We start from the raw sequence: 26192 nt of genomic DNA on the forward strand, positions 1-26192 counted from the left end.
AAAAAAGCCTGCTATTTGAACCACTTACCTCAGAGTCGTGTCTGGTGCAGCTTGGTCTAGAAATCTTCTGATAAACTTAAACCTTGTCAAAATCCATCTTTTCTACTGCAATTGCAATTTCTGGAAAATGCATCCTAAAGTGACAACAGTCTAGGCTCGTCTCAATACCCCTCCTCGACTCCTCTCTTCCCCTCCTCCGGGACTTGACCCGGAAATCGATCAAGCCACGCCATGTTGAAGGACGTCCCAATAGCTGAAATGCACACGGAGGAGTCGAGGAGGGGTGAGGGAGGAGGGGTGCGGGAGGAGACGAAAGGGAGGATACACGAGAGCAGACTACGCGGAAGTGTTTTCACTACTCGCGTATAAAAGCCCCGCCCCCACCTTCACAGCTGGTCGATTTCAACTCAGGAAAACGGAGAACTGGAAGAATGAGTGGAAAAGCGTCCCATAAATGTATAAGTGCTCACAGCTCCGTGGGAATTATTATGTGCAATTCATTTCTTAAGGTTATACTAACAATTTAAGTCATGTTTAATGATCTTGAACGCCACTAAAACATAGCTATTAAGAAAGCTATTTCATAAATGGCTAGATCTTGATAAATAACAATTATTTGTTTTGTTTTGTGTTAAAATATTGAGTAGTTAAATTATTTAAAATGCACAGTCCTGAATGTGGGTTTGTGGTGAATGTGGGGATCTACAGGACACACATGTTCAGAGTAAAGGCTTTCACATTATAATTACAATTTTATTGAAATGTACATTTTACTTTAACCACGCAACTGATTTGAGCTTTTTGCAATGGGTTCTTGGCATTTGTTTCTGTTACTCAAATGTGTTTTACTACCCGACATATGTTTGATATATCTTAGGCTAGCACCAAAAAGTTTTAAGAATTGGTTGTTTTTGTTTGTTTTTTGGTTTAATTATCTCATTAAAGATTTTCAACATAAGCGCTCTTGTCTTATTGCTTATACCTGTGAAGTGGCTGCACATCAGCAGTATGTTAATGCCCAAACTATTAATTCCATCAAAGAAATTGGACAAAAGCATTGAAAAAATGCCATAAATATTCAAGGAAACAATGTTTTAGAAATGATTATTTCATTTCAATCTTTATTTCGAACAGATTAAAAAAATAACAAATGTGAAAAACAGAATACCGTATTGTTAAAATACAGTATTTATCCACATTCATGATAATATTTATATATTCAACAAAAAACAAAAAGTCTTCATATTAATAATAATAAATCATATGTGTCTGAAAGGGAGTAGGAGGAAGCATATGCTTATTAATTCCCACCCCTTACTTGATCAATGATTGTCCTTTAATTATAGCAATGGATTTGGGGCACAGGACATTTGGGTGAAACTATGATTTTAACAACTTGTTGCTTCTGATGCGGCTGTTGCTCTGATGCCAAATCTCTGCCATGACTCGCTCCTGTCGGGTCACAGCACTGAAGTCCATCGTCTTCAACTGAGACAGAGCAGAAATCCCATGATTCCTAAAGGGACAAAAACAAGTATTGATGCACACGCACTAAATCGTTTTAATACATTTTGCTTGCAACAATTGAATGTTGAAATCCAACCTTATTTCCCCTTTCTGGTGTTACACATTTAAATACAAATGATTCAAAAACGTACAGGATTTATGAGAACCTGGTTAATTAGAATAGACCTTTGACCAGCAGCCCCTCTCTCTTTCTGTGTGTGCTTGTGGTGTTGCTATGCAGACTGGAATATGAACTGTAACATGAGCTTGATGTGCATTTAAGCACCTGTTACAATGCTGAGCACCTACAGGCTTGCCAAGTATTTGAGTCTCACTCAGCAAACCACCAGCAGTTGTATATTGTTAAATCAGATTCAGAATAAGGTTTATTGCCAGGTGGGTTTTCACTTACAAGGAATTTGCCTTGGTGTTTTGGTGCATCCGATAAAAATCAAGTGTATACAAATAAAATACAATGACAGGAAAGTACTGCTTAATCAAAAATATAAATATAGACTATGACAGTAAAAATAAAATAAAAATGAAAAAGATACTATAAACATTGTACAAGAAATATGTTCAAAATGAAAGTTCAGTGCAAGATTTGGAAAAATATGTCTTTGCACATTCATTCACACTCAGTTTTTTAAATAAATAACCACACAACAATGACTGATCATTAAAAGTATCATCATACAGCTAAGCAGAATGTGTTTGGGGTACATTTAAAAGAAACTCTCCACCTGTAAGCCTTGTTGGTTTCTATGAGATTTCCATGCAGAGTGATGCTGTGTAGATGTGGTAGTGCTCCCAGCCGGTCCACCTCTGAGAGAATGAAAATGCTGTTGCCGTGAAGATACAACACACGCAGCTCACGCAGCTCGCACAAAACCTGGAACACAAGCACACACATGTACATGCATATTGCAGATGTACTGTGGGAGAAAGAAGACATGCTAATCCAAGGAAAGAGGAAGTTTACTTTATCTATGTGTGAGATGCTGTTGAAGGAGAGGTCCAGCCAGGCGAGCTGTGAAGGCTCGGCCAGGAAGTAGCTAACCGTCTTCTGGAGGTCATGGAGGTCGAGGATGTTGTTATTATTGAGACGTAGAGAGCAGCTTGGGTACTTCATCTCTGAATTTCTCTTTAAAGGCCGCAGACCCCTGCTGGGTTCTTCAGTCCATGCGTCTGAGACCAAAGAAAAGGGAAAAATATACTTTGAATTGAATAGTTTCTTGCGTGACATTTTTTTTATATGGTGAACATAGTTTCCAAGGCATCAACTGTATATGTATTGTGTCTATGTCAATGTCCATTGAACTTAAAATATGTTACGTTTTTAAACTATATACATAGATATATGTATAGATAACTATATAAAACAGTATATAGAATATATAAACATAGATATTGTGTCTTTAGGTGTGGGTTGTTAACCCTGCTTAATTTAACATGTATATGCCTTTTTATGTATTACTGTCTTCCACATGAAGTAGCTATCTTATAGGCTTTTTCATTTTTTGCTAGCAAAGTACATTAGACCATTCGTATTTTTGGATCCATTGATATGCTGATTTTGTTCCCCTGATGTTTAGATAACTTAATGGTAATCCACTGTAATGTTCAGCCATTTAAGCAAAGGTAAAATTAGCAGAGGTCATAATATAGTTTAGGTAGGAATCACACAATAGTATTGGCTACAAGGCAAGGCAAGGCAAGTTTATTTGTATAGCACCTTTCAACACAAGGCAATTCAAAGTGCTTTACACAAATGAAAGACATTAAGAATATGGCATTTAAAAACAGTCATTAAAAAGCAAAGATAATACAAATAAACATAATACAGTAAAAGTATAAACCTGTGTATAAGTGTATACCTTCCAAACTGCAGATGTTTTTGAAAGATAAATCCACTGGAGCTCCATACATAATCACACCTCTATAGATTCAGTCACCTGTTGAAGGACAGTGACTTCATCGTAAATAAGAAGATCATACGCAATTCATTTGAAAAACAAAAAGCCTCATATTTTTAACATCGTATAGGGCCTATCACGAATATTCAAACACATGATATAGCTTTGCTGTCATAACCCAGTAATTACGGAGCGGCCACAAACTATTACGTTGCAGACAACTTGCAGTTCTTATATTTTGTATAGAAACACAATTGAATACTCTGTTCCCTTTTACATCCGGTTATGAACCTACCTTGATTTAATGTTGGCCTATTAAAAAAATGACCGACAAACTCAGCAACACGCTATTTAACTGAGGGTAATAATGAGCAACCCGTGTTTCCACTTTACCTGCCTGTGGAGATCATAGACTGTATATATAAAGGTGGAGATACAACACGGCGTTTCCACGGCAACCAACAGGTAGGCCTACATGGGATTTGTAGTTAGGGTTTATTTGTTATCGATCAAGATAACCTTTAAATTGCATTTGCCCAAAGTAATGTCCAAAGACCTCTAATCCTATAGGCTACACACTGTATAACATTTGATAATTACAGAGTTATAAGCCGATAAGGAGCACACATGCTGCCTATCAATGATTAACTGTGCATGTATAGTTACTCGCTTGCTAGAAACACCTTACAATACAAAATAATAATTTCGTATGCAGTTATCAAGTATTGTAATATCCATCCATCGTCAACCACTTATCCGGAGTCGGGTAGTAAGTAATTAACACATTAATGACCAGACAGTAATTTAAAAACTACAATTACATTAAATTAACATAAATGGAAACATTAAACGCCTTGCTGCTGCAAAGCGGGAGCAATGCTTTTTTATTTTTTATATTTTCTATGTGTTTGGCCCGCGTGTAACGTAATGATTCGGACACGGAAGAAAATTGAGCCAAACAACATTTTAATGTCCACTGTGAATATTACCCATTTGGTTTTTAAACGTCAGTTGTCTCCGCCTACTTTAGACTGAAACGCTCCGGCGTCAAAAACAAGCGCAACTTTAAAGACGTCATGCATTTCAACCAATCAGATTCGCTTAATTTCAGACGCGTCAATATATGAAACCTGATTGGCTGATTCGATCTTAAGCTACCCTTTTTTAATTGTGTGTGGTTTTTGCACTGGACTCGACTGTTTATTTTTAGGCAGGTAGTCGGACGGCTGCGTCCCTTTTCAGAGAAAGAATAAATACGATACAGAAAAAAAGGACAACGTCTTTCAAGGTAAGTCACTGCTTGTAAGCCACATCTTTATCATCGTTGGTCTTTAAATATAAACTCACTCGATAGGTTACAGTTAGCGTTACAGTAACGCATATATGTTGGCAGTTGCAATAACTTTGCTAACATGCAAACCAGAAGTTTAGCAAGGTGTATCGTTAACTTTAACTACTTATCGTTAACTAACATAGTTTTGGATGAAAACTTGTGAACGTCAATAATCAAAGTCAATGCTTATATTTGCTAATTCGTTAGCTGATAAGGCTTGTTTGTTTCCATGTTTTCAGGTTGAAATCCCTTTGGGGAAAAAGGGTCAGCCAAGATGGCGATTGATTGATTGATTGATTGAAAAGTTTATTAACAGCTTGTATATTGGGTACAGTACAGTACAGCTCAAAACATACAATTGTTAAGGGGATGCAGACCAGAGAAAGACTTTCGTCTTGTTTACATCAGGGTCCCCCATTTCCAATTCATCATATCATTTAAGACATATAAGACATATATGACATACAGATGGCTTATTTACAATTTACATACAGGTGGTTTTTTACATACAGATGGCTTATTTACAATTTTCATTTTAGATTTCGTTCTAATACATCCTAACCGGACATTTAAGACATACCAAGTCTACAGATATACAGTTAGTAACAGAGTCTAAAATGCGAGTATATACATAGATGGGGGGGGGAAGCTGTCCATTGTACGACAGGTTGAGATTTGTACCATTACCGGGGCCAGTTTTGCAATGCTTTCCCCCGAAGGTGCTCTTTAAGAGAGGTTTTGAAGGTAAGTATAGTTTTACTTTCCTTTACAGTTGTGGGAAGAGCGTTCCACCTTGATGTGGCATAATTGCGAAACGTGTATTCCCCTTTTTTTGTGCCAAATCTGGGTTTTACATGATTTGTGGAGCTCCCTCTGGTGTTATGATCATGGTATTCCTTGACCTTTGGGAAGAATTTTGACATGTACATGGGTACCATAGAGGTGTAGTGGATCTTGTAGACCAGGCCCATTGCAAGTAGCTGTACTCTGTCGTCTACTCTAAGCCATCCTAGGTTGTCAAAGTGGGCAGAGGTGAGGTGGGTTCTAGATGAAAGGTCAAGCAGTAGTCTGACCAGTTTATTTTGCGATGTTTGAAGTTTTGTTTTTAGCGCCTTGGAGGTGCTATGGTACCATGACGTGCAAGCATAGTCATAGTACCCTTGAATGAGTGCTCCTGCCAGAGTTTTCAGGGTGTTTTTGTTTACCAGAGAGGAGATCCGGTATAGGAATCTAGTTCTTTGATTGACTTTTTTTATTACATTGGATGCCATTTTGTCACAGGAGAGGTTTGCCTCAAGAATAGATCCTAGGTATGTAATTTCCTTCTTACTTGTGACAATAATGTCACCCACTGCAACTGAGAAGTCGTCGGATTTGCTGAGATTATGTTTCGAACCGAAGAGAATGGACTCTGTTTTACCCAGGTGTAATGATAATTTATTATCGGCGAGCCAGGTGCAGATTCTGCCGAGCTCGGAGCTGAGGGTTTTTTCAACCTGCAATCTGCTCCTGTCAGAGACCAGCAGGGCTGAGTCGTCCGCGAACAGGAACAAGTTGCAGTCACATGCTGATGACATGTCATTTGCATAAATTAGGAACAGTAACGGACCTAATATGCTTCCTTGTGGAACACCACAGCTCACTGGGAGGGGGGGGGACAGAGTACCGTTTACCTCCACCATCTGTTCTCTCCCCTCCAGTGATGAATCTTGGGTTAACGGCTCTTCTGAGCTGGGTAAGTTGAAATTAAACTTGGTCATATAGTGCCAATATGTTGACTGTAGCTACCATTTACCCAACTTGTCAAACTAACGTCATGTGTTTGCAGGTCAACAGCTTAAAACTGTCTGAGCGCGATATGACTGTCGACGATTTACAAGATGGGACAGTCTTACTGAAAGTTGTTTATATGCTGTAAGTAGTAGGTATCAGGGAGCATCATGTGATCACATGTTTGTTCTGTGTAAATAAGTGATGGCCAATGACTGTTGAACTACATTTTCAAAATGCTTTTCTTGTAAGTGGGTTCTTTTGAAGTATAGAGATGATCATTTCTCTAAACCTCCACTTTATTCCTATTTCCTTCTGTCCTCTCAGGAAAAAGGAACCCAACTCCTGTGTCAGTAATACTATCAAGGATCGATTCCAGTTCATTGCAGACTTTGTGGAAAGTGAGTTTCTATACCTTAAAAAATATATATTTTCAGATATTGCTTTAATGTGATTTAAGTCTAGCTTGCTTCCAGTTTTGTGCTAAGAAGGCTTACCATGTTCTAGACCTGTCACTGTACTGATTGCATGCAGAAGACTCATGAATTGTCATCTGACAGTGCTTGACACAGCAAAAATCATTAAGAATTTCTTGAATTGTGTAAAGTAGCTCAGAGTAGGCATTGATTATTCTAACGTCTTCTGGTTAAACATTTCAAATGTGCTACTCCAGACCACTCCCCGTGACATTGTTGGGCGTGGTCTGAAGTTTACACTTTGGCACCTTCAAACATGCCAGACATATGTGACATATTGCTTTTTTTTCTTCCATCTATTCTATTGATTTTGCTATTAGGGGATTGCAGATTTAATGCAGCCAAAGGCACTTCACTATCTTGGGACAACATAAAAGATGGGATGCATCTCACAGTAGAAATTTCAAAGGTATGAAACAAACACAATACAAAGACAAACATAAACAGAGGACCATAATCTCACTTATTCTTTGTGATGCCACCAGGTGCTTTTGTTGCTTGTGTACTACGATATGATGAATGACCGCTGCACTCTGAACATGATGGAATGTGAATCGGAGGTAAGCAGAAAGCTTTTTTTCTGATTTGCTACTAAGTGCATGCGTTCACCACTTAGATGCATCACATTTCATTTATCATGTGTTGTGCTACTATTTTATTCTGTGCCTATTCTCTTATCTGTAGCGAGAGATAGCAAACCTAACTGGTTGCTATGTAATGGAGAGTGACGGCTGCGTTTATCTGAACAAAGAACTTGATGCCTATTTAGGAAGAAGATGTAAGTCACACATTTTTTCAATCCTCCATTTCTTTATAATATGCCATACTGACAGACAGTAGTGTCACATATGCAATTCTGCTTTATAACACCATTTGTCTAGATCAGGGGTGGGCAATTATTTTTTACAAGGGGCCACTTCAGAAACTCGAGCTGTGTTGGGGGGCCGAATCAAAAATAAGTTGAACTTAATTCTGCTCAATATACCAATACTGAAAAGGTGTTTTACAGTATGTTAAAGATAAGAAATGAATGAGTGCTTTTGATTTTTGTTTTTCAGTTCATTTTACTTGTTCAGTGAGAAAAATCCAGTCTGTCTTGGGCTTGAACAAGTGCACGGAAATCTGGTTCAATGTCTGAGGTGGATATGCGAAGGACAGCTGAGAGGTGATCATCAGTGATAGAGGATCTGTATCTGGATTTGTTGAACTTCATCACTGAGAATGTCTGTTCACATATGTAGGTAGATCCAAAGAGGACCATCATCTTCTGAGCACGTCTCCTGATGTGTGGAAAGTTCTCCTCTTTCAGGGAAGAGTAAAACTCAGGCAGTGAGACTGACCTAAAGTGCTCTGACAGAAGTGTGTCAGACTGCAGGTCAATTAGTTCAAGCTGAACATCACTGGGTGCATCATCCACATGGCATGTAAATGGGGAAAAGATCATGTTCATTTCATTCTCAACTGTTTTGAAGTCTTTAAATCGCCTTGAAAACTCACCATGCAGTGCTTCTAACATGGATGAGTACCTCTGGAGGTGATCAGCTGATGGTGTGGCTTCCTTCAGTGTTGGCAAGTGCGTGAGAATGTTGTCCTCCATTTGGCTTGAGAGAAGCTGCAGCTTTCTCATGAAAGCCTTCACTGCACTGTACATGTCATGCACAAAAAGGCCCTTGCCTTGCAGTTTGACATTTAGTTCACTCATTAGTGCAGTCACATCTACAGCAAAACCAAGGTCTGCCATCCAGTCTGCATCTGAAAGCTGTGGGATGTCGTTTCCTTTCTTCACACAGAAGTCTTGAATCTCTTCTCTCAGGTCCCCTACTCTTTTCAGCACTTTGCCCAGGCTGAGCCACCTGACAGCTGCATGGTAGGGTATGTCACGATGTTCAGTCTCACTTTCCTCCAAAAGTGCAACAAACTGTCTGTGATTCAATGCTCTTGCCCTGATGAAGTTAACTATTTTAGTTACAACATCAACAACATGGTTAATTTTTAACACTGACTTACACAACACTTCCTGATGTATAATACAATGCAAAAATACCTATTTCTGCTCAGGGTTAATTTCTGTCACTTTATCCTGCATTCTCTTCAATAGTCCAACATTTTTCCCTGTCAGATTTGGACAACCATCCGTTGTCACGCCTGTCAGCTTGTCCCATTTCAGTCCCAACTTTTCCACACATGCATTTACCTCCGTGAACAAATCACTCCCTGTTGTTGTACCTTTCATTGACTGCATGGCTGCCAGCTCCTCCGTGATTTTGAAGTCTGTAGTTATCCCACGTAGGAAGATGAGTAGCTGGGCAGTGTCACGTACATCGCAGCTCTCATCCAAAGCCAAGGAAAAAAAGTCAAAGTTGACCGCTCTGTTCTGCAGCTGAAGCTCCAGATTTCCCGCGATGTCCTCAATTCTCCTCGTAACAGTGCGTCGGGAGAGCGGCACTTTCTCAAATGCCTCCTTTTTCTCCGGGCATATTAGTGTCCAACAAACACTCCTTAATGAACTCTTCGTCCGAAAACGGTTAACTTTTAAGACATAACTCGTCTTGACAGCTGCATCTCTGGATGTGGAATGTTTTGTGAAAATGTGTTGTTGGCTTTGCAGCTTAGCTAGCAAAGCATCCGACCCCTTTGCCCGCTCTTCCTCAGACAGGTTCTTGTATTTATCTGCGTGTTTGGTAGCATAGTGGCGACTCAAATTGTACTCCTTGAACACAGCGACCTGCGCACCACAAACTAAACACACAGCTTTACCTTTCACTTCTGTAAATAAATACTTAGCGGTCCATGTCTTGTTGAAAATGCGGCATTCAGTATCGATCTTTCTTTTTTTTCCCTTAGCGGACATTTCGAGGACTAGCCGGCCTGCATCACTCGTAGCTGTTACGGCATAAGCGTTTACGTAAATAAATAAAAAAAACAGCAGCTTCCTTTTCAAAATAAAAGCAACACAGTTAGAAAAGTATTTACGCCATGCAAGCAATACAGCTGTGTTGCTTTTATTTTGAAAAGGTTGCTGTTTTTTTTCATTTTGTTGTAATTTATGATCAACCTCACACGGGCCGGCCAAGGCCGGCCAACGGGCCGGATGTGGCCCGCGGGCCGTAAAATGCCCACCCCTGCTCAAGGCTGAGGAGAAGCTTCAGATCCTCCAGACCAGTGACGTGCGGTGAGGTTCATGGCTGGTGAGGCACTGACTCTTTCAGTCAGATTTACAAATATTATAGCCTATTTTGACCTTAATCGAAATATTCTGTTATTTTCAAAAGCTTTTTTAGTCTGATGCTATGATTAATTTTAAACAGACCGATCAACAAAAGGATACCCAAAATCTAAATATTGGATTGTTCTTTCTAAGTAAGATCCCATTTTAATTACAGTTGTGGTCTTACCTTGACTTGAAGATGAATATAAGTCCATGCTATCCTTCTGGACAACAATCTCTATTACTGTTTTGTAAAAGTCCTCCGTATCTTCCTGTAGTTTCAAAAGTTTTGTTTGTTGTTTGCGGTAGAATAACAGTAGCAACAAGAACCTGTGGGCTCACGTGCGCCCCCTTCAGTGCGGCAGAGGTTATGGCTGCCTCCCCATGTAATTGTTTCATTGCCGTTGTATGATAAGACCAGCGAGCCTAAATATGATATATACGTGAAATAAGTTATTTAGAGACTATGGATGGCGAGGATAAATGTAATAAAGGGATCTACAAACATCACATTGGTGACCTACAGTGAGATGGTAACAGGCATGCGCTTAGGGCCCGCTTTCCAGCCAGTTTCTGTGGGGTGACACATTCTGAATTGAGGCAGAGCTCATCTGTGCCTCCCCTCAGAATGCGTCACCCCACAGTAAATGGCTTGAGCGCGCTCACAAAATAAGTGGCCCCGCTAAATTAGTGCCCGCGCTCCAGCAAGTTACTGTGGGCTTACGTGAGGCAGTGCTCGTGCTTGCCTCACTTCTTATCGCTCCCGTAGCGGAGCTCGGCAAATTTGCTGATTTTGACTATAAAATGCGATTGGAATCATACAGAAATCACATTTACACAAGATCAGTGGAGACATTTTATTATTATTATTATTTAGTTTTTCTTTAATTGTTTTTCCGTTACATTGGAGTATGACAGGTGAGGCTCTGCCTCCCCTGCCTCCACTGACTGCACGTCGCTGCTCCAGACAGAGTTGTCTGCATTCAACCAACTCTTGACGGACAAAGACCAACATCTGAACACTCTCAGAGAGGAGGTCACTGCCCAAGCTAATTTGATTCAAAAAACAAAAGGGGAAGCTGAAGCCAAAGAGAAAATGCTGACCGATATAAAGGCGGAGTGTTCCAACCAGACAGATAACCTTCAACATGAGATACAGGTTCTGAAAGAGAACGTTGAAACCACATCTCAGGGTCTTCTTGATAAAGAGCAGATGTTACTTGAAGCTCAGAAGGAGTCTTCTGAGCAGACGGGGCTCCTTCAGCAGCAGCTGGCGTCAGTAAATGCAGAGCTGGACCAATACAAAGAGACACAAGCTGTAGAAATCCGAGTGAAAGAGACTGAACAGGCTGCCACTTTCAGAGAAAAGGAGGCTCTGGTTCAGGAAAAAGAAGTACTCGTGGCCAGGATACTGCAGACGGAGAACAATCAGAAAGCTCTGGAGAAACAACATGAAGCTGTGGTGTTTGAGAAGGATAGACTCGCTCAAGCCACGCAGGCCATGGAGAGAGACGACAAGGAAGATGAGATTCAAAAATTAAAAGAATCTCAGAGTGAGAAAGAGAGCCATATCCTCAAGGCTGAGGAGAAGCTTCAGATCCTCCAGACAGAGTTGTGTGCATTCAACCAACTCTTGACGGACAAAGACCAACATCTGAACACTCTTAGAGAGGAGGTCACTGCCCAAGCTAATTTGATTCAAAAAACAAGAGAGGAAGCTGAAGCCAAAGAGAAAATGCTGACCGATATAAAGGAGGCGTGTTCCAACCAGACAGATAACCTTCAACATGAGATACAGGTTCTGAAAGAGAACGTTGAAACCACATCTCAGGGTCTTCTTGATAAAGAGCAGATGTTACTTGAAGCTCAGCAGGAGTCTTCTGAGCAGACGGGGCTCGTTCAGCAGCAGCTGGACCAATACAAAGAGACACAAGCTGTAGAAATCCGAGTGAAAGAGACTGAACAGGCTGCCACTTTCAGAGAAAAGGAGGCTCTGGTTCAGGAAAAAGAAGTACTCATGGCCAGGATACTGCAGACGGAGAACAATCAGAAAGCTCTGGAGAAACAACATGAAGCTGTGGTGTTTGAGAAGGATAGACTCGCTCAAGCCACGCAGGCCATGGAGAGAGACAACAAGGCCTCTCATAAACTGGAATCTTTGCTACAGCATGAGATGGAGATATTGAAAAAGGAGAAGGAGATACTCTTGAAAGAGAAAGAAAAAGCAGACGAAACCCAAACACTAAAGAAAGACCTACAAGAACAGCTGTCGGCTAAATCTGAGGCTGCAGAACACTACAAAGCACAGGTTGGTGTAAAAACAAATCCTCCAAGGACATAACACTATTCACTACTTTTATTTCTACCTACCTAATAAGCTTGTTAAGAGTCCAAAATTATCAATTTAGATTAATCTACAGTTTCATGTGCAAAGTGAGTTACTGTTTGGTGTGATTCATTCTAACATTTGTTTTATTATCACAATGCCACAGATGGAGAAGGCCATGAGCCATTACAATGGCAAAAAGCAGCTTCTCCAGGAAAGCCAAGAGGAGGCGATTAAACTCAAGCAATCCTTGGAGGTGAAAGAGTGTGAAGTAAATGATACTACCATGGAAAACCATCTGCTTCAACTTGATTTGGATAAGGCCCACACCAACGAGAAAGCACTTTTGAACAAGGTGGCCAGTTTAGAGGCACAGGTTAGTATTTTGACTCATGGGGAGAATGAAAAACTATTTATTTAAATAATAAAAAAAGAAATGTTTTGCTGCTGACCTTCATCACTATATTTTATAATTTGTACCTTTTAGCTGGCGTTTGCTGACCGTAACCTGCGTGCACAGAACAAGTTTCATGGTAATGAAGGAAGCTCGCTGACGTCCCTTAACATGGAGGTTCCCAATGCACACTCAAGTGTAAACACTAAAGCAAAGGAGAAGAAAGCCATAAGCTCTGACAGCCTGGACTACAGCTCCATGGAAGACTCTCTAAACAACACAAGGTAAAACACTTCAGATACGTAGCATGACATCTTTTTGGGTTACATCTATCAAAACATGTGCAACTGTTCGATAAAGTGATTAGAAAAAAAAAGAATATATGTGCTTCGTTCCAAATGGTTTCTGATTATTTCTTTGGTCATATTTGGTTAAAGTTGGTCAAAGGAAATAAGATTTACTATTAAAACTTTTAGTAATACATTTAATTAAGATAATCAATTTTAGCCAACCAACTCCTGTTTTTCAGGAAAGTATTTTTTTTCAAATTATTCTTAAAGATAGGGTAGGTAAGTTTGAGAAACCGGCTCGAGATACACTTTTTGTTATATTCCATGGAATGCTCTTAACATCCCGATAGCAATAGGCGCGTTCACACCAAGTACTTTTCCCACAGTAGTTCCTGAGAACTTTAGTTCATGAGAGTTCTTTTAGTTCTGACGAACTAAAGCAGATCGCGTTCACACCAAAATGAGTTCCTGGGGGTGGATTAGGCAAATGAGCCGCTGACGTCACTTATTCTTCTTCTGCTTAGATTTTCCTGGCAGGCTGCAAACAACTTCACGGCGAGTACAGTAGGTGGCGGTATGCACCTTAAAGTTGCAATCCGCCAAAAAACCGAGAGAAGAAGAAGAAAAGCTTCCGCTGTATGCTTGTTTACCTTCCGACCTCAGACACGGTATGGAGTTGACGTTTTGGTGCTCGTGTTATATAGCTTCGTAACGGAGTTATTTAAGCCAATAACTCAGCCACAAATAAAAATACAGATCGACCATTCAAATGCAATACAAATGCTGAGTCGGAGGCGAAGGCGGTTAAGAAGCCTTAACAAAAGGATTGGACCACGAAAAGCACACGCTATGGACATGTTTCGATAGCGGAGGATGATGACCGTTATCACGCCCAAAGAACAGCAATGGTACGTTCATTAAATCACATTAATACTATCTAATGTAGGATTTATGGAGTTATGTAGGGCTAATTTGTGTCTTTGTATGTATTCCAGATATGCGAATACTACGGAACGCGTCGTGTCCCGCGCTCTCTCTGGGTGAACCTCGGCCTGGTGCACACCAATGTGCAGTGGATCAAAGTGGATCTTTTCAACTCCTCTGTATTCGCCTGGAAGCAACCATTGGGGAGACGCAACCTAAACAAATCGCCACGGGGCAAGACACGCGCACAGCCCTTGAGGCATCTGAACAGCATGGAAATTGTAAATTGACAATAAAGCTGATCTTTTGTACTGTGCATTTGGTTCTCTCTTTTATTTACCACAGTCAACAGACACAATTACAATAGTGCAGACACACCTTTGTGCAAAGATTAAATGTCAGTATCAAAACAGTACTCGTACTGTATATTTGTATATTAATATGAGTATATTATTATGTTAAAGACAATGGGATGAGGTTGAAAGCTCTTTAAAAAGCTTTTGTATACCATCTTTACTGTGATAAATACATACATGTTAAGCATACACATCTGAAGAACTACGTTACACACACACACACACAGGTTAGTCTGTGTACCGCTGCACTGCTGCTGGTTTAAACAAAGACAGTCATGATGCTAGTGCCGTGCATGTAGGTTCTCTTTTATTTATCAGAAGCAGATTAATAAGTGTCAGTATCAAAACAATATAATAACAGTGGCAATATATATATATATATAATCACAATAATACAAAATTAACTGTCCCAGGTGTAGGCAATTTGGGGTGAAGTGTCTTGCCCAGGGACACAACGACATCCTGACTGCAGTGGGGTTTGAACCTGTGCTCCCCTGATCCGAACACCAACGCACCAGACCACTGCATCACACGCCTCCCAACAAGTCATTGTACAGTTTATCAACGACAAGTTTTTCTTAATTTTTGTATTGAAGGCCTGTTGGATTTAATCAGCTCGCTTAGCACTGCCAGAAGCCCAGCCTGAAAGGTATTTTGTTCCACCTCGATTCCTGGGCCTTGTGTGAATGCAGCAGCTGTTCGTCGTGCATCTCCTTGGCACGCAGGTCCTCATTCTCCTTGCTGACCATGGCACAGCGGGCCATCGCCATGATGGTGTCAAGGAAGCCGTCATCGCGTGCCCACTTTCCTAAGGTGAAATATGCAAGATACAAGATCAGTTTAATCGCAACAACGACACAACATTGTCCAAATCTGTCTCTGCAGGCACACAACAGGAGGAACACAGGGAACACCTTTGATTTGACTATTAACATGTAAACAACACTCTGTATGAACGTGTGAAGCAGAGTGTTAGCCCACCTTGGGGGAGCGTGTCTGGGGTAAGTTGACGGAGTGTTTCAGCCTTTTGACGGCCTCAGTGATGGCCTGGGTCTCCGTCTCGTCCAGAGCACAGCACAGGTTCTTCAGAGTCTGCACCACCCGCTCCACCGTCTTATACTGGGTGCTCTGAATATAGAGATACATGTTGGTCAGAGGTAGGAAGTAGCGGAGTACAAATACCTCGTTACTGTACTTAAGTACATTCCACTACTTATTTTTCTGATCACTTTTTACTTCTACTTCTTACATTTTGAACACAAATACCTGTACTTTCTACTTCTTACATTTTGAACACAAATACCTGTACTTTCTACTTCTTACATTTTCCAAACAGGCTGGTTACTTTAGTTTGAATGTGTGTTTGGTGGCGTGATCATTATTATTTAGAGTCATTGCGTGCCTATTGATTTGAACACGATCCGTGTATCCATCATTTCCTGGTCTTCTCTAAAGAAGAGGGACCAATGAAAACGTTGTCATGTTGCCGTTGTTCAGCATGGAAACATTCATTAGCTAACAATGACATTATTGTTCTATTAATATAAAGGGAGGTCAGGTACTCTTTAAAACAGCTGGTAGTTATGGGTACTTTTTACTTAAGTACATTTCAAAGCCCTCTTTACTTTTACTTAAGAAGTTTTACCAGAGTATTTCAAACACGAGTATCTGTACTTCTACTTGAGTAAAGGATGGAGGTGTGTGGCGCAGTGGATAAGTGCATTGGTGTTCGGATCAGGGGAGCACAGGTTCAAACCCCACTGCAGTCAGCATGTCGTTGTGTCCTTGAGACACTTCACCCCAAAGTGCTCCTGTGGGGATTGCCCACAGTATTGAGTATGTAAGCTTTGGATAAAAGCGTCTAACAAGTGACATGTAATGATTCAAAAAGCTTTTGAATATTGAATAACAAACCAATGTGGTTTACTTGTTATCCACAGTTTAGCTGCTAAATGTTTTTTAGCAATGCTTTTCTTTGTGCTCCACATATCTAAATGTATAAAGTGTGTTTTCACCTCCGTTCCCTCCTGTTTGCTGCAGTATGGCAGCAGCGGTCAGGATGGACCGGGCACAGGGTGTGGAGCTGCCTACTCTCAGCGGGGGGGAACTGAACGTGGAAACTGTGTTTCTCTGAGGGATCCTCCATGTAGTCTGAGAAGCCTTCTGAGGAAACAAGGTCAAACTATTTAGGATAATACAAGGAACAATGTTTATTTAGGCAGTAAATAGAATTTCAATTACATTTCTACTTAAATGTGCAAAAATATTAGAACATCAGTCTTTGTGGCATGCAGGTAATCAACTGTTTAAGCTTTTACCATTAACATGTAGAATGAATGTTGCAAATTACTTGAAATTAGAGGAACTACAATCTATTGTTTACCTCAGTGTAGCCACACAGGTCCAGCTAGCATGCTAATTGCTAACGTTATATTATCGAGTTATCCCGGAGGGGAAAACTAGTTTCTAATCCTGAGAGAAACACCTCGCCTGAAACACACGATTTGTGCCATGAGTTAGTGAAGCAAATTACAGAACATTGCACACTTATTCACAAGTCAAAACGTGTTCATAGCGGGCATGGATGAGAATAGCTAGCTAGCTAGATGTTATTAGCCAGCTTGGACCTAACGTTAGCAAGTTCTACCATGGCTAGCTCGATCTACTGAGCAAATAAAAGTACATCTAAGACCAGTATTGTGCAGATTAAAACAGTGCAGTGCATGTATTTTATTTTACCTTGGTAGTCGTCCCGACATGACTTTGCCAGGTCTGCTAACTTTGCTGATCCACTGAAACTGCATGCAGTAGAAGCTTCTGAATGCGGCGCTTCGCGTCCTCCGAGTCAATCGCCAGAAGCGCAGACACATCCTCATCCTCATCACTCCACCGCTCCAATTGATTTATTTAGTGTTGCTATAATAACTGCTTTCACAAAAGGAATCTCTTCGGGTGTGCTGCGAAGCGAGGAAATACAATGGCCGCTTACAACAAAAAATTCTGAATCAAACGGGCATGGTTTGCATTCCGCACAGCCAATCAGACGTAGGAACTACTTTCTCCCACGAGAGACCCTGCTCTGTAGCAGGGACTGAAAAGCGAGTCTCGCGAACTAAGTTGAGCTACTTTAGTTCCTGGGGCTTTTTGGTGTGAACGCAAATATATCGTAGTTCTGATGAACTATTGTGGGAAAAGTACACCAAAGTACTCCGGTGTGAACGCACCTATTGAATATCTTAAGTGCTTTGACAAAAAATCCATAAAAGAAATGTCATCTGTGGAAGCCGTAGTACTGTAAAAAGCACGACCAATCATTTTAGCCGGCCCGGCTAAAATAACTGGATGGCCTACCTGCCTGTCAGCCTTCCATCTGTGCACAGATTTATCTCGTGCCCTCATTGGTCATGTGCGCGTTCGTGTGTGTTGGAGGAGGGGCTCTGTAAGGAAGTGACAGATTTTCTCCGGTTGTGTATTTTCAAATTCTAGCAATCTCGAGCCGGTTTCTCAAACGTACCTACCCTACCTTTAAGTTTCCCTTCCCTATATACATACTTTTCTGAAGTGAAACCAATATCACTGCTCTTTCTACATAAGATTCTTGTTTTCTTTTTTGCCTAGGATCAATGCGGAGCACACACACAAGCTGGATTCAACACAGAAAAATCCAACTTCCTCTGTGAAGCGACGAAGGACCACACAGGTTATTAACATCACCCTGACCAAGGTGGAGGAAACTCACTTGCACACTCATTGCATGTTTTGCATGTTCAAAATAAGGCACACTGTGAATAAACTACATGTATATAGTCCCTTAACAGTTATATAATCACAATGGCTTCTCTATCACTATTCCTCAAATATATTAATTACGAGGACATTTAGCTTATTTTGTTTTCTTAAGGTTTAGCTGGTTCTTTCACTCTCATTATTCAATAATACTATTATATTATAATGTATCTTTAGCATTACTGTGCTTGTTTTGACCATCATAATATAAAAATGTGCAACTAAAGAGCTGTGTTTGCTCTTCAGGTTGTTGGTTGCTGTCTGCGTTCACTTGCATTCAAACGGCTGAACCAACATGTTCTAACTTGCCCTCTTGAAATTTTATCGAATCAAAATGTAAAATGAAATACACAGAAAAGGTACACATCTCAGGTCTTCCTTAACTTCCCTTCCCTAAGAAATGGTACCAAACAAGGTTACATTTTGTTTATTTCTATGCCCTTAATCCTTTTCTATCAGTTTAATAAATCCCTCTCTCTGTTCTCTCAGCCATGCCGTGGCGCGACATTCCTCTTCACAGACGAAGAGCTCCGTACGGGCGACCCGTCTGACACCATCCGCCGGGGGTCCACCATGCCGGGCCAGCTGCAAGATTCTCTCGCCTCCCATCGGCACTCTCTCATGGTGGGACACTCGGCTGCCGCTGCCAATACTCGTTCTCACCGTCTGTCCTTGATGCCCGAGCTGCCATCAAAAACCGTCAGCTCCTCTCAGCTGAGAAGCCCGAAAGGCACCAAGCGGTCTTCATCTACGCTGTCCGTACACCAAACTTCGCCTGAGGTTGGTTTGCGTCCTGCAGGACATGAGTATTCGTTACATTTTGTGTTGCTTAATGTGAGAGCCTGACTGAAGTGCAAATTATGAATGTTTCATAGGCCAACTTTAATGTTTTACTGAGGTTTCCTTACATTAAAAGGTTATTCATAATGTAATTAGTATTGAAAATGTACCTTTTCCCTATGCTATCTCTGACAATTAACTGTAAAGTATCTTATCATATTACATGTCTTTGCCACTTGCCTGAACACCACATTTGCCTATTGGCTGACATATGAACAGACATTTTGAGCATTATTCTCAAAGAATAGTTGTCAGGCTTTTGTGTTGTTTGCTTATTTAATTTGTTATCTGAAAGCTTACTCTTAACATAAAGTTACTCTTAAATGTAACTTTCTGAAATCTTCTTTGTCTTTCCACGTTTCCATCTGACAGAAAAAGGTGAGGGCCAGCTGTTTCCCCCGACCACTCACTCCCAAAATATTTCACACTAACACACACACAGAATATATTGCATATATGTCATTTTAGGGAACAAAAGGATACATACAATGTTTTGCATGTTTTTCTAACAGTTACCCTTGTATTATTCTCTAGGTTGATCGGAGGCAGTCAATGATGTTGAGTATTGACAACACCCCTCAAAAAACCAGCAACTTCCTTACGAAAAACATAAACAAACTACGCAGCTCCACTCGGAAATCCCCAGGAAAAACTTCAAAGAAGTCTCCTGCTCAGAAGTCTGTGCGTAAAAATGAAAACAACCCTGCGGCAGATTCCCGTGCTGGAGTGGCACGGACAGGAAAAATTGTCTAGTGCTCGCAAGGTAAACACTCACACAGACAAATCCATTCAGGATTTTACAGGGTACACATTATTATGTTTTTCTCTCTGCACTTTATTTCCCCATGCCAGCATGCCTCTTGTGGTAGCTTGTGTAGCCCAAATGGAGTGCAGGCTGCATATGAGGCTGCAGGCATGACAAATAATCATCATCTGCTGATAATCAAACGGCAGCACGTAGTGGAGATGCTGACGTAAACTTTTGATTCGATTTCTGTCCCTAGTTTGAGTGTTATTTATTTTGTCCTTGACTACGAGAGATGGATTATGTTTGAAATCTCTAATCAGGGATCTGATTGATATGACAATGACGCAAAACTTCATGATCATTAATGTGGAGGAAACTTCTGTGTAGTAATGCATGGAGTCACCGACTCAGGAAGGAGACACGGTGAGAGTTGGAGCTTTGATGTCAAACACTGATGGGTTTATTCAGAGTATTCGGCCGGAGGATTCACATCACAAATCAAAGAGTCAGAGGTTCTGACTACACGGTAGAGTTGCCACGTCAATTCTGAAGAGCCTCTCTCTATGCTAGACCTTTTAACAGGTTCACATAGAGAAATCAACATCTCTGAAGGAGTAGACTAAACACTGAATCATCTGCGTCCAACGCTCATGGCCTCAAGGATTTCACATCCGAGAGCCCACAAACACCGATAAAGTGCCTCAGTGTTCCCACAACAATTACCCTACGTGCCAGTCAAGTTGACCGGTCTCACACTGGTGACAACACATATGGCACCAAGGCCTTTCCTTAAAGGAGATAACACATGTCAGAGTAAAAGGTTAGATATCTAGAAGAATTATTCCTCAACAGTTCCTCTCTTTTTATCATTTTTGATAACCTTAAAACATTAGTCTAATAATTCTGGTCAATACTTAAATCAATAGGCGTCTTCAGATTCGAGTGTGGTCTCACCTTACATTCAATTACATCACAAAGTAGAGTAAGATTGAAACATTCAATCACAATGATTGATACAGGCAATCATAATAGGAAAAATTGTCTCTCATCAGTGTTTGGAGCATCTTTTGTCAATAAATACAATAATGAACACACATAAAAACACAGATACATAATAGCAAAATATTTGTTTTAAACTAATATCTTTTATCATTTAAACCATTAGTTAATGTCATTTATCAAACTATAAAATCAAAACCAGAAACAGCTTAAGGCAATCACTAGTTAAAAGCATTTAAAACTTAGGATCATAAGAGATCCAGCTAAGGCAGACCTGGGCATTGTACGGCCCCCGGGCCACATACGGCCCTTTGGTTGACTCTGACCGGCCCGTGTAAGGCTAATTGGAAATTACAAAATAAACATATTTTCTAACTTTACCTCATGCATGGACTAAAGCTGCATTGCTTTTATTTTGAAGTTGTTTTTTATTCACGTGCATAATGACGCAATACGTATATCAAGACGTGCACATTATTGGATCCTTGTCACAAGACGACTTTAGCCCTCAAAAAAATGTCCGCTAAAAAAAGAAAGGTAGATGCTGAATGCAGGGTTTTCAACAAAAATTGGACTGCTAAGTATTTATTTACTGAAGTCGGAGGTAAAACAGTGTGTTTAGTTTGCGGGGAGCAGATCGCCGTGTTTAAGGAGTACAATGTGAGTCGACATTACGAGACGAAACACGCGGAGAAATATAAAAACTTGACTGACGCTGAAAGGGCGCGGACATCGGAAGCTTTGCTAGCTAAGCTGCAAAAGCAGCAAGGCTTTTTTACCAAGCTTCACACATCCAGTGATGCAGCAACCATGACCAGCTTTGTGATATCCCACAAAATTGCTAAAAACAGTAAGCCGTTCTCGGAGGGGGGGTTGTCAAAGAGTGCTTGGTGGACTCTGCAGCACTAATATGCCCTGAAAAAAAAGCCGCATTTGAGCAAGTCCCGCTGTCCAGGCGAACCGTGACTAGAAGGATCGAGGACATTGCGGGGAATCTGGAGCTTCAGCTGCAACGTGAAGTGGCAAGTTACGACTTTTTCTCCTTGGCTTTGGACGAGAGCTGTGATGTCCGCGACACAGCCCAGTTACTCATATTCGTCCGCGGGATAACACCGGACTTCAAGATTACGGAGGAGCTGGCAGCAATGCGGTCGATGAAAGGGACGACGACAGGGAGCGATCTGTTCACGGAGGTAAACGAGTGCATGGACACGCTGGGACTGAAATGGACAGACTGGCAGGTGTCACAACGGACGGTTGTCCAAATCTTACCGGAAAAAAATGTCGGACTTTTGAAACGTATGCAAGATAAAGTGACTGAAATCGACGCGGATCAGAAACTGGTATTTTTGCATTGTATTATACACCAACATGTGTTGTGCAAGTCAGTGCTGAAAAATTAACCATGTTATTGATGTTGTTACTAAAATAGTAAACTTCATCAGGGCAAGAGCTTTGAACCACAGACAGTTTATCGCACTTTTGGAGGAGCATGAGACTGAGCATCGTGACATCGGCTACCACACAGCTATCAGATGGCTCAGCCTGGGCAAAGTGCTAAAAAGAGTTTGGGACCTGAAAGCAGAGATTCGAGAGTTTTGTGAGAAGAAAGGCAAAGACTTCCCAGAGCTCTCAGATGAGGACTGGATGGCAGATTTTGCATTTGCTGTTGATGTGACTGCACTGATGAATGAACTGAATACCAAACTGCAAGGCAAGGGCCTTTTTGTTCATGAAATGCACAGCCTGGTGAAGGCTTTCATGACAAAGATGCAGTTTCTTTCAAGCCAACTGGAGAGCAACAATCTCACTCACATGCAAACCCTGAAAGAAGTCACACCATCAGCTGATCACCTCCGCAGGTACTCATCCATGTTGGGAGCATTGCATGGTGAGTTTTCAAGGCGATTTGAAGATCTCAGAAAAATCGAGGATGAAATGCACCTGATTTCCTCTCCCTTTATCTGCAGTGTGGATAATGCACCCAGTGATGTTCAGCTGGAACTCATCGACCTGCAGTCTGATGCAGTACTGGCAGAGCACTTTAAGTCAGGATCTCTGCTGGATTTCTACTCTTCTCTCAAGGAGGAGAACTTTCCAAACATGAGGAGACATGCTCAGAAGATGTTGGTTCTCTTTGGCTCGACCTACATATGTGAACAAACATTTTCAATTATGAAGTTTACGAAATCCAGGTATAGATCCTCTCTCACTGATGATCATCTGTCAGCTGTGCTTCGCATCTCCACCTCAGACATTCAACCTGACTTTGATGCACTCGTTAAAGCCCAGCAGAGACTAGATTTCTCTCACTGAACAAGAAAAGAGAACTTAAAAACACCAAATGAGGTGGTTAGACTACAAATGTTGGCATGTAAAGGCACCAACTAGCAGTGAACTGGGACACTTTCTTTGGAAGCCTTTTTCTCAAAATCACAGTTCAGTGATGTTTAGTGACAGTTCAATATGATGTATCTTGCTTAATATTTGGAGTACAAAGACAATATTGTGATGTCTTTAGAATGCTAAGAACCTCTTTCCAACAGTAAATGAAACTCAAAATGTGTTTGAGTGAATGTGACTGAAAATGTTCACTAATATGAGTCACAAATGGTGAAAAACGTTCATTTTGTTTACCATTGTTTTGGGAAATTTGATTTAATAAATGACATTTTTTGTAAGGCAACCTCACTTTTTCATTGCTTAACTATAACATATACTCTTACCAGCTTGTCAAAACAATGCTATTTACTGCTTTTTATAAAGAAATACAATTAATATTATGCAGAATTGAGTTCAGCCTTTTGGCCCGGCCCTCCACAATATTTTCAGTTTCTCATGTGGCCCCATGGAAAAAATAATTGCCCACCCCTGAGCTAAGGCATACAATTCACAGTGGTGATTTGATCAATCTGTAATCGGCAAAGTTGCAGTGTCCTCAATTTTAGGATTACTTTACGTTTACTTCATTACGCTTTAGTCAAGAGTAAGGCACTTAGTCTTAGTAAAATCAATACATTCATTTTAGTCTGAAAAGGAAAAGTTAGGCAAATATTCAAAGACTTTTGTAAAAACCTGGGAAGGAACGATTAAACATTCTTAAAACTTTAATTCATACATTTGTAAATGCTACAACTGATCTGTACCAAATTAAGTCTATCACTTATTCTTATTAGCCATACTTACCTGAACATCTACTTATGGTACTTGGAAAGGGTTCTTCTTTGCTTATCTAATGTTGAATATAGAATATCAATTTCTTTAAATTATGCTTCTCTAATTTGAGGATCAAATATGCTGCATAATTGTTATATGAATTATTATAAATATTTGTTTTGGGCCAAAACTGAAATTAATCCAGTACTTGAAACATCATTTTATGTCTGTCTGTGCATGGGTAATACATTACAGAGTAGTGTTGTTAAGCCTGAGTGCTGGATGATTAAGGATATTAACATTATCTGTTATAATATTAGAAATACCTTATTATTCAATACCTTATAATCTGAGAATATTTATTTATTAATTTTGTTTAGTGTGAAAATGTAATCTGATCTGACTAAATATATTTATCACCACTATTTAACACATGTCTGGTCATTGGAAATATAAAAAAACAATCATTAATTGTACATCTTTAAACATCTGGTCATTCAATTCAAAGTTCATCTTTGTACGAGAGCTGGAAGAACATGTCCGTCAGGCTTCCTGACTCGTTCTCCTCCTCCCTTTATGACACCGAGTGTCTGGTGTGTAAAGGCATCCTGATACTGTAGATTAGCACTGAGGTGCTGATTGGCTCAAACTCTTCTTCATCAGAGCGCCATATTTCAACCCCCAATTGCTCTGCTTTTGTGTGGCTCATTCAGTGAGCACTGTAGCTGACCCCCCAGTGAGACGGAGGCTCATCTGCCGGTATTCCTTCTGCTATCTGCTTGAGTACAACTGCGTATTCCTGATGCATCCAGGTGTCCCCCCCGTGATGGGAGAGGTTAGGAAGACATCAAACTCCTCCAAGAAACATGGAACCTTGTATTATAGAAGCCTCTGAAGCCCTCGCTCGTCCTGCAGGGTTGTCTGCTAGAGCCCACCGAGCAGAAAGATGAAGAGAAGAACCCCCTCTCAGCAGAAAGGTGAAGAGAAGCATCCTCTCATCTCGAACGACCTTGTGCTTCCTTGCACGTGGCTGGGGGTGCTCTCTGCACCCGGAGAGTGTGTCCTAGTTATTGGGTTAACACTTGATAGGGATGTTTTTTCTGAGTGAAGACAACTCAAAGTAATGGATTAGCACATTATCATTTAATTACAAAAACAGGATAGGCCCCTCAGAATGATTTGGGAGCCTTCCTGACACATGCACATTATCATTTTGAAGGTTTGTGTTAGTCATTTAACATGCAAGAATCATATACTCATCAGTCCATAGCAGAGACATGTTATTGTAAGTTAAAGGTGAGCTTGTCCCTGTGGATATAACCCCTTCTCAATGATTCTAAATGTATATTAATTCACCATTTACCTTTTGATAAAATATTAGTTTATCAGAAATATTTTGTCTCTTCCATAAAACATAGGTTTGAGAAATAAATTACCCAATATAAAATCAATTACTCAATATAATTGACTCTTCCCTCCCTTTTCTTACATATGGTACATATGAAATAATAACTTAGGAGTCTATTTAAGCATGGTATAGTTTATAATCTATTAATCGAGAAGACTCAGTATCACCTGTGTGCAGCTTACAAAAAACCATTGTGATAAACATATATTATGCAGGGCTAGGAATGGCTACATTTGTTGAAAAACAAAGCATATCTGATTTGGGAGGAAAAGTTTCATCCCTTTAACATCTGTGTTATTACTGAAGGCATAGCATGAATGATATTGGGTGTCTGAGGGTGTCATTACTGAGAAATGTCAAACAAAATCAAAACCTTACATTTGAAAACAGGTTTGCATTCCTCAACTTAAGGTGACGTTATCATTGGAAACAATAAACGCTAATTGTTTTGATGTAGAATCTATACATTGAATCGTTAGAGCAGAACAGAATGGTTGTATTGTAGCCTGAGTTTTGTGCAGCCTTTAGTTTTACCAGGTGGAAACATTGTCTATATAATGTGAATACATGTAGAACTAGACATTAAGAGACCCCTGACATTAGGCCTATTTGAACAATAGTAGGGGCTTTTACCAGCTCGCCAACTTACAGGCATCCTCTGCATAGCAGTATGAATAGCCTTAAAAACAACCCACTCTGCGGTAACGAGAGTCATGTATCTGAACCAAATGCCCTAAGTGAAGCCGTTAGTCTCAT

The 26192-nt window shown here is 40.5% G+C and overlaps 2 protein-coding genes and 2 long non-coding RNA genes across 4 annotated transcripts; 3 read left to right on the forward strand and 1 right to left on the reverse strand.

Moving 5' to 3' along the window:
* Positions 1-1380: 1380 nt before the first annotated feature.
* LOC117470263 (leucine-rich repeat-containing protein 51-like) lies at positions 1381-3438 on the reverse strand. The gene is made up of 4 exons (XM_034114976.1): positions 3384-3438; positions 2489-2694; positions 2250-2398; positions 1381-1516 (listed from the first exon to the last, which is right to left on the reverse strand). The coding sequence occupies exons 1-4, from the start codon at positions 3433-3435 to the stop codon at positions 1381-1383; spliced, it is 543 nt and encodes a 180-aa protein (XP_033970867.1). The 5' UTR covers positions 3436-3438.
* Positions 3439-6456: 3018 nt separating this feature from the next.
* Positions 6457-7356, forward strand: LOC117470265. The gene is made up of 4 exons (XR_004554680.1): positions 6457-6490; positions 6584-6669; positions 6853-6926; positions 7322-7356. It is a non-coding gene; the product is annotated as an uncharacterized LOC117470265 (long non-coding RNA).
* A 4-nt stretch (positions 7357-7360) lies between these two features.
* Positions 7361-7778, forward strand: LOC117470266. The gene is made up of 3 exons (XR_004554681.1): positions 7361-7410; positions 7487-7561; positions 7686-7778. It is a non-coding gene; the product is annotated as an uncharacterized LOC117470266 (long non-coding RNA).
* Positions 7779-11193: 3415 nt separating this feature from the next.
* LOC117470261 (nuclear mitotic apparatus protein 1-like) lies at positions 11194-13217 on the forward strand. The gene is made up of 3 exons (XM_034114974.1): positions 11194-12517; positions 12702-12911; positions 13023-13217. Exons 1-3 carry the CDS (start codon positions 11306-11308, stop codon positions 13215-13217), a joined length of 1617 nt encoding a protein of 538 aa, XP_033970865.1. The 5' UTR covers positions 11194-11305.
* Positions 13218-26192: the final 12975 nt, after the last annotated feature.

Source organism: Trematomus bernacchii, unplaced genomic scaffold, assembly GCF_902827165.1.
Source record: "Trematomus bernacchii unplaced genomic scaffold, fTreBer1.1, whole genome shotgun sequence".
NCBI lineage: Eukaryota > Metazoa > Chordata > Actinopteri > Perciformes > Nototheniidae > Trematomus > Trematomus bernacchii.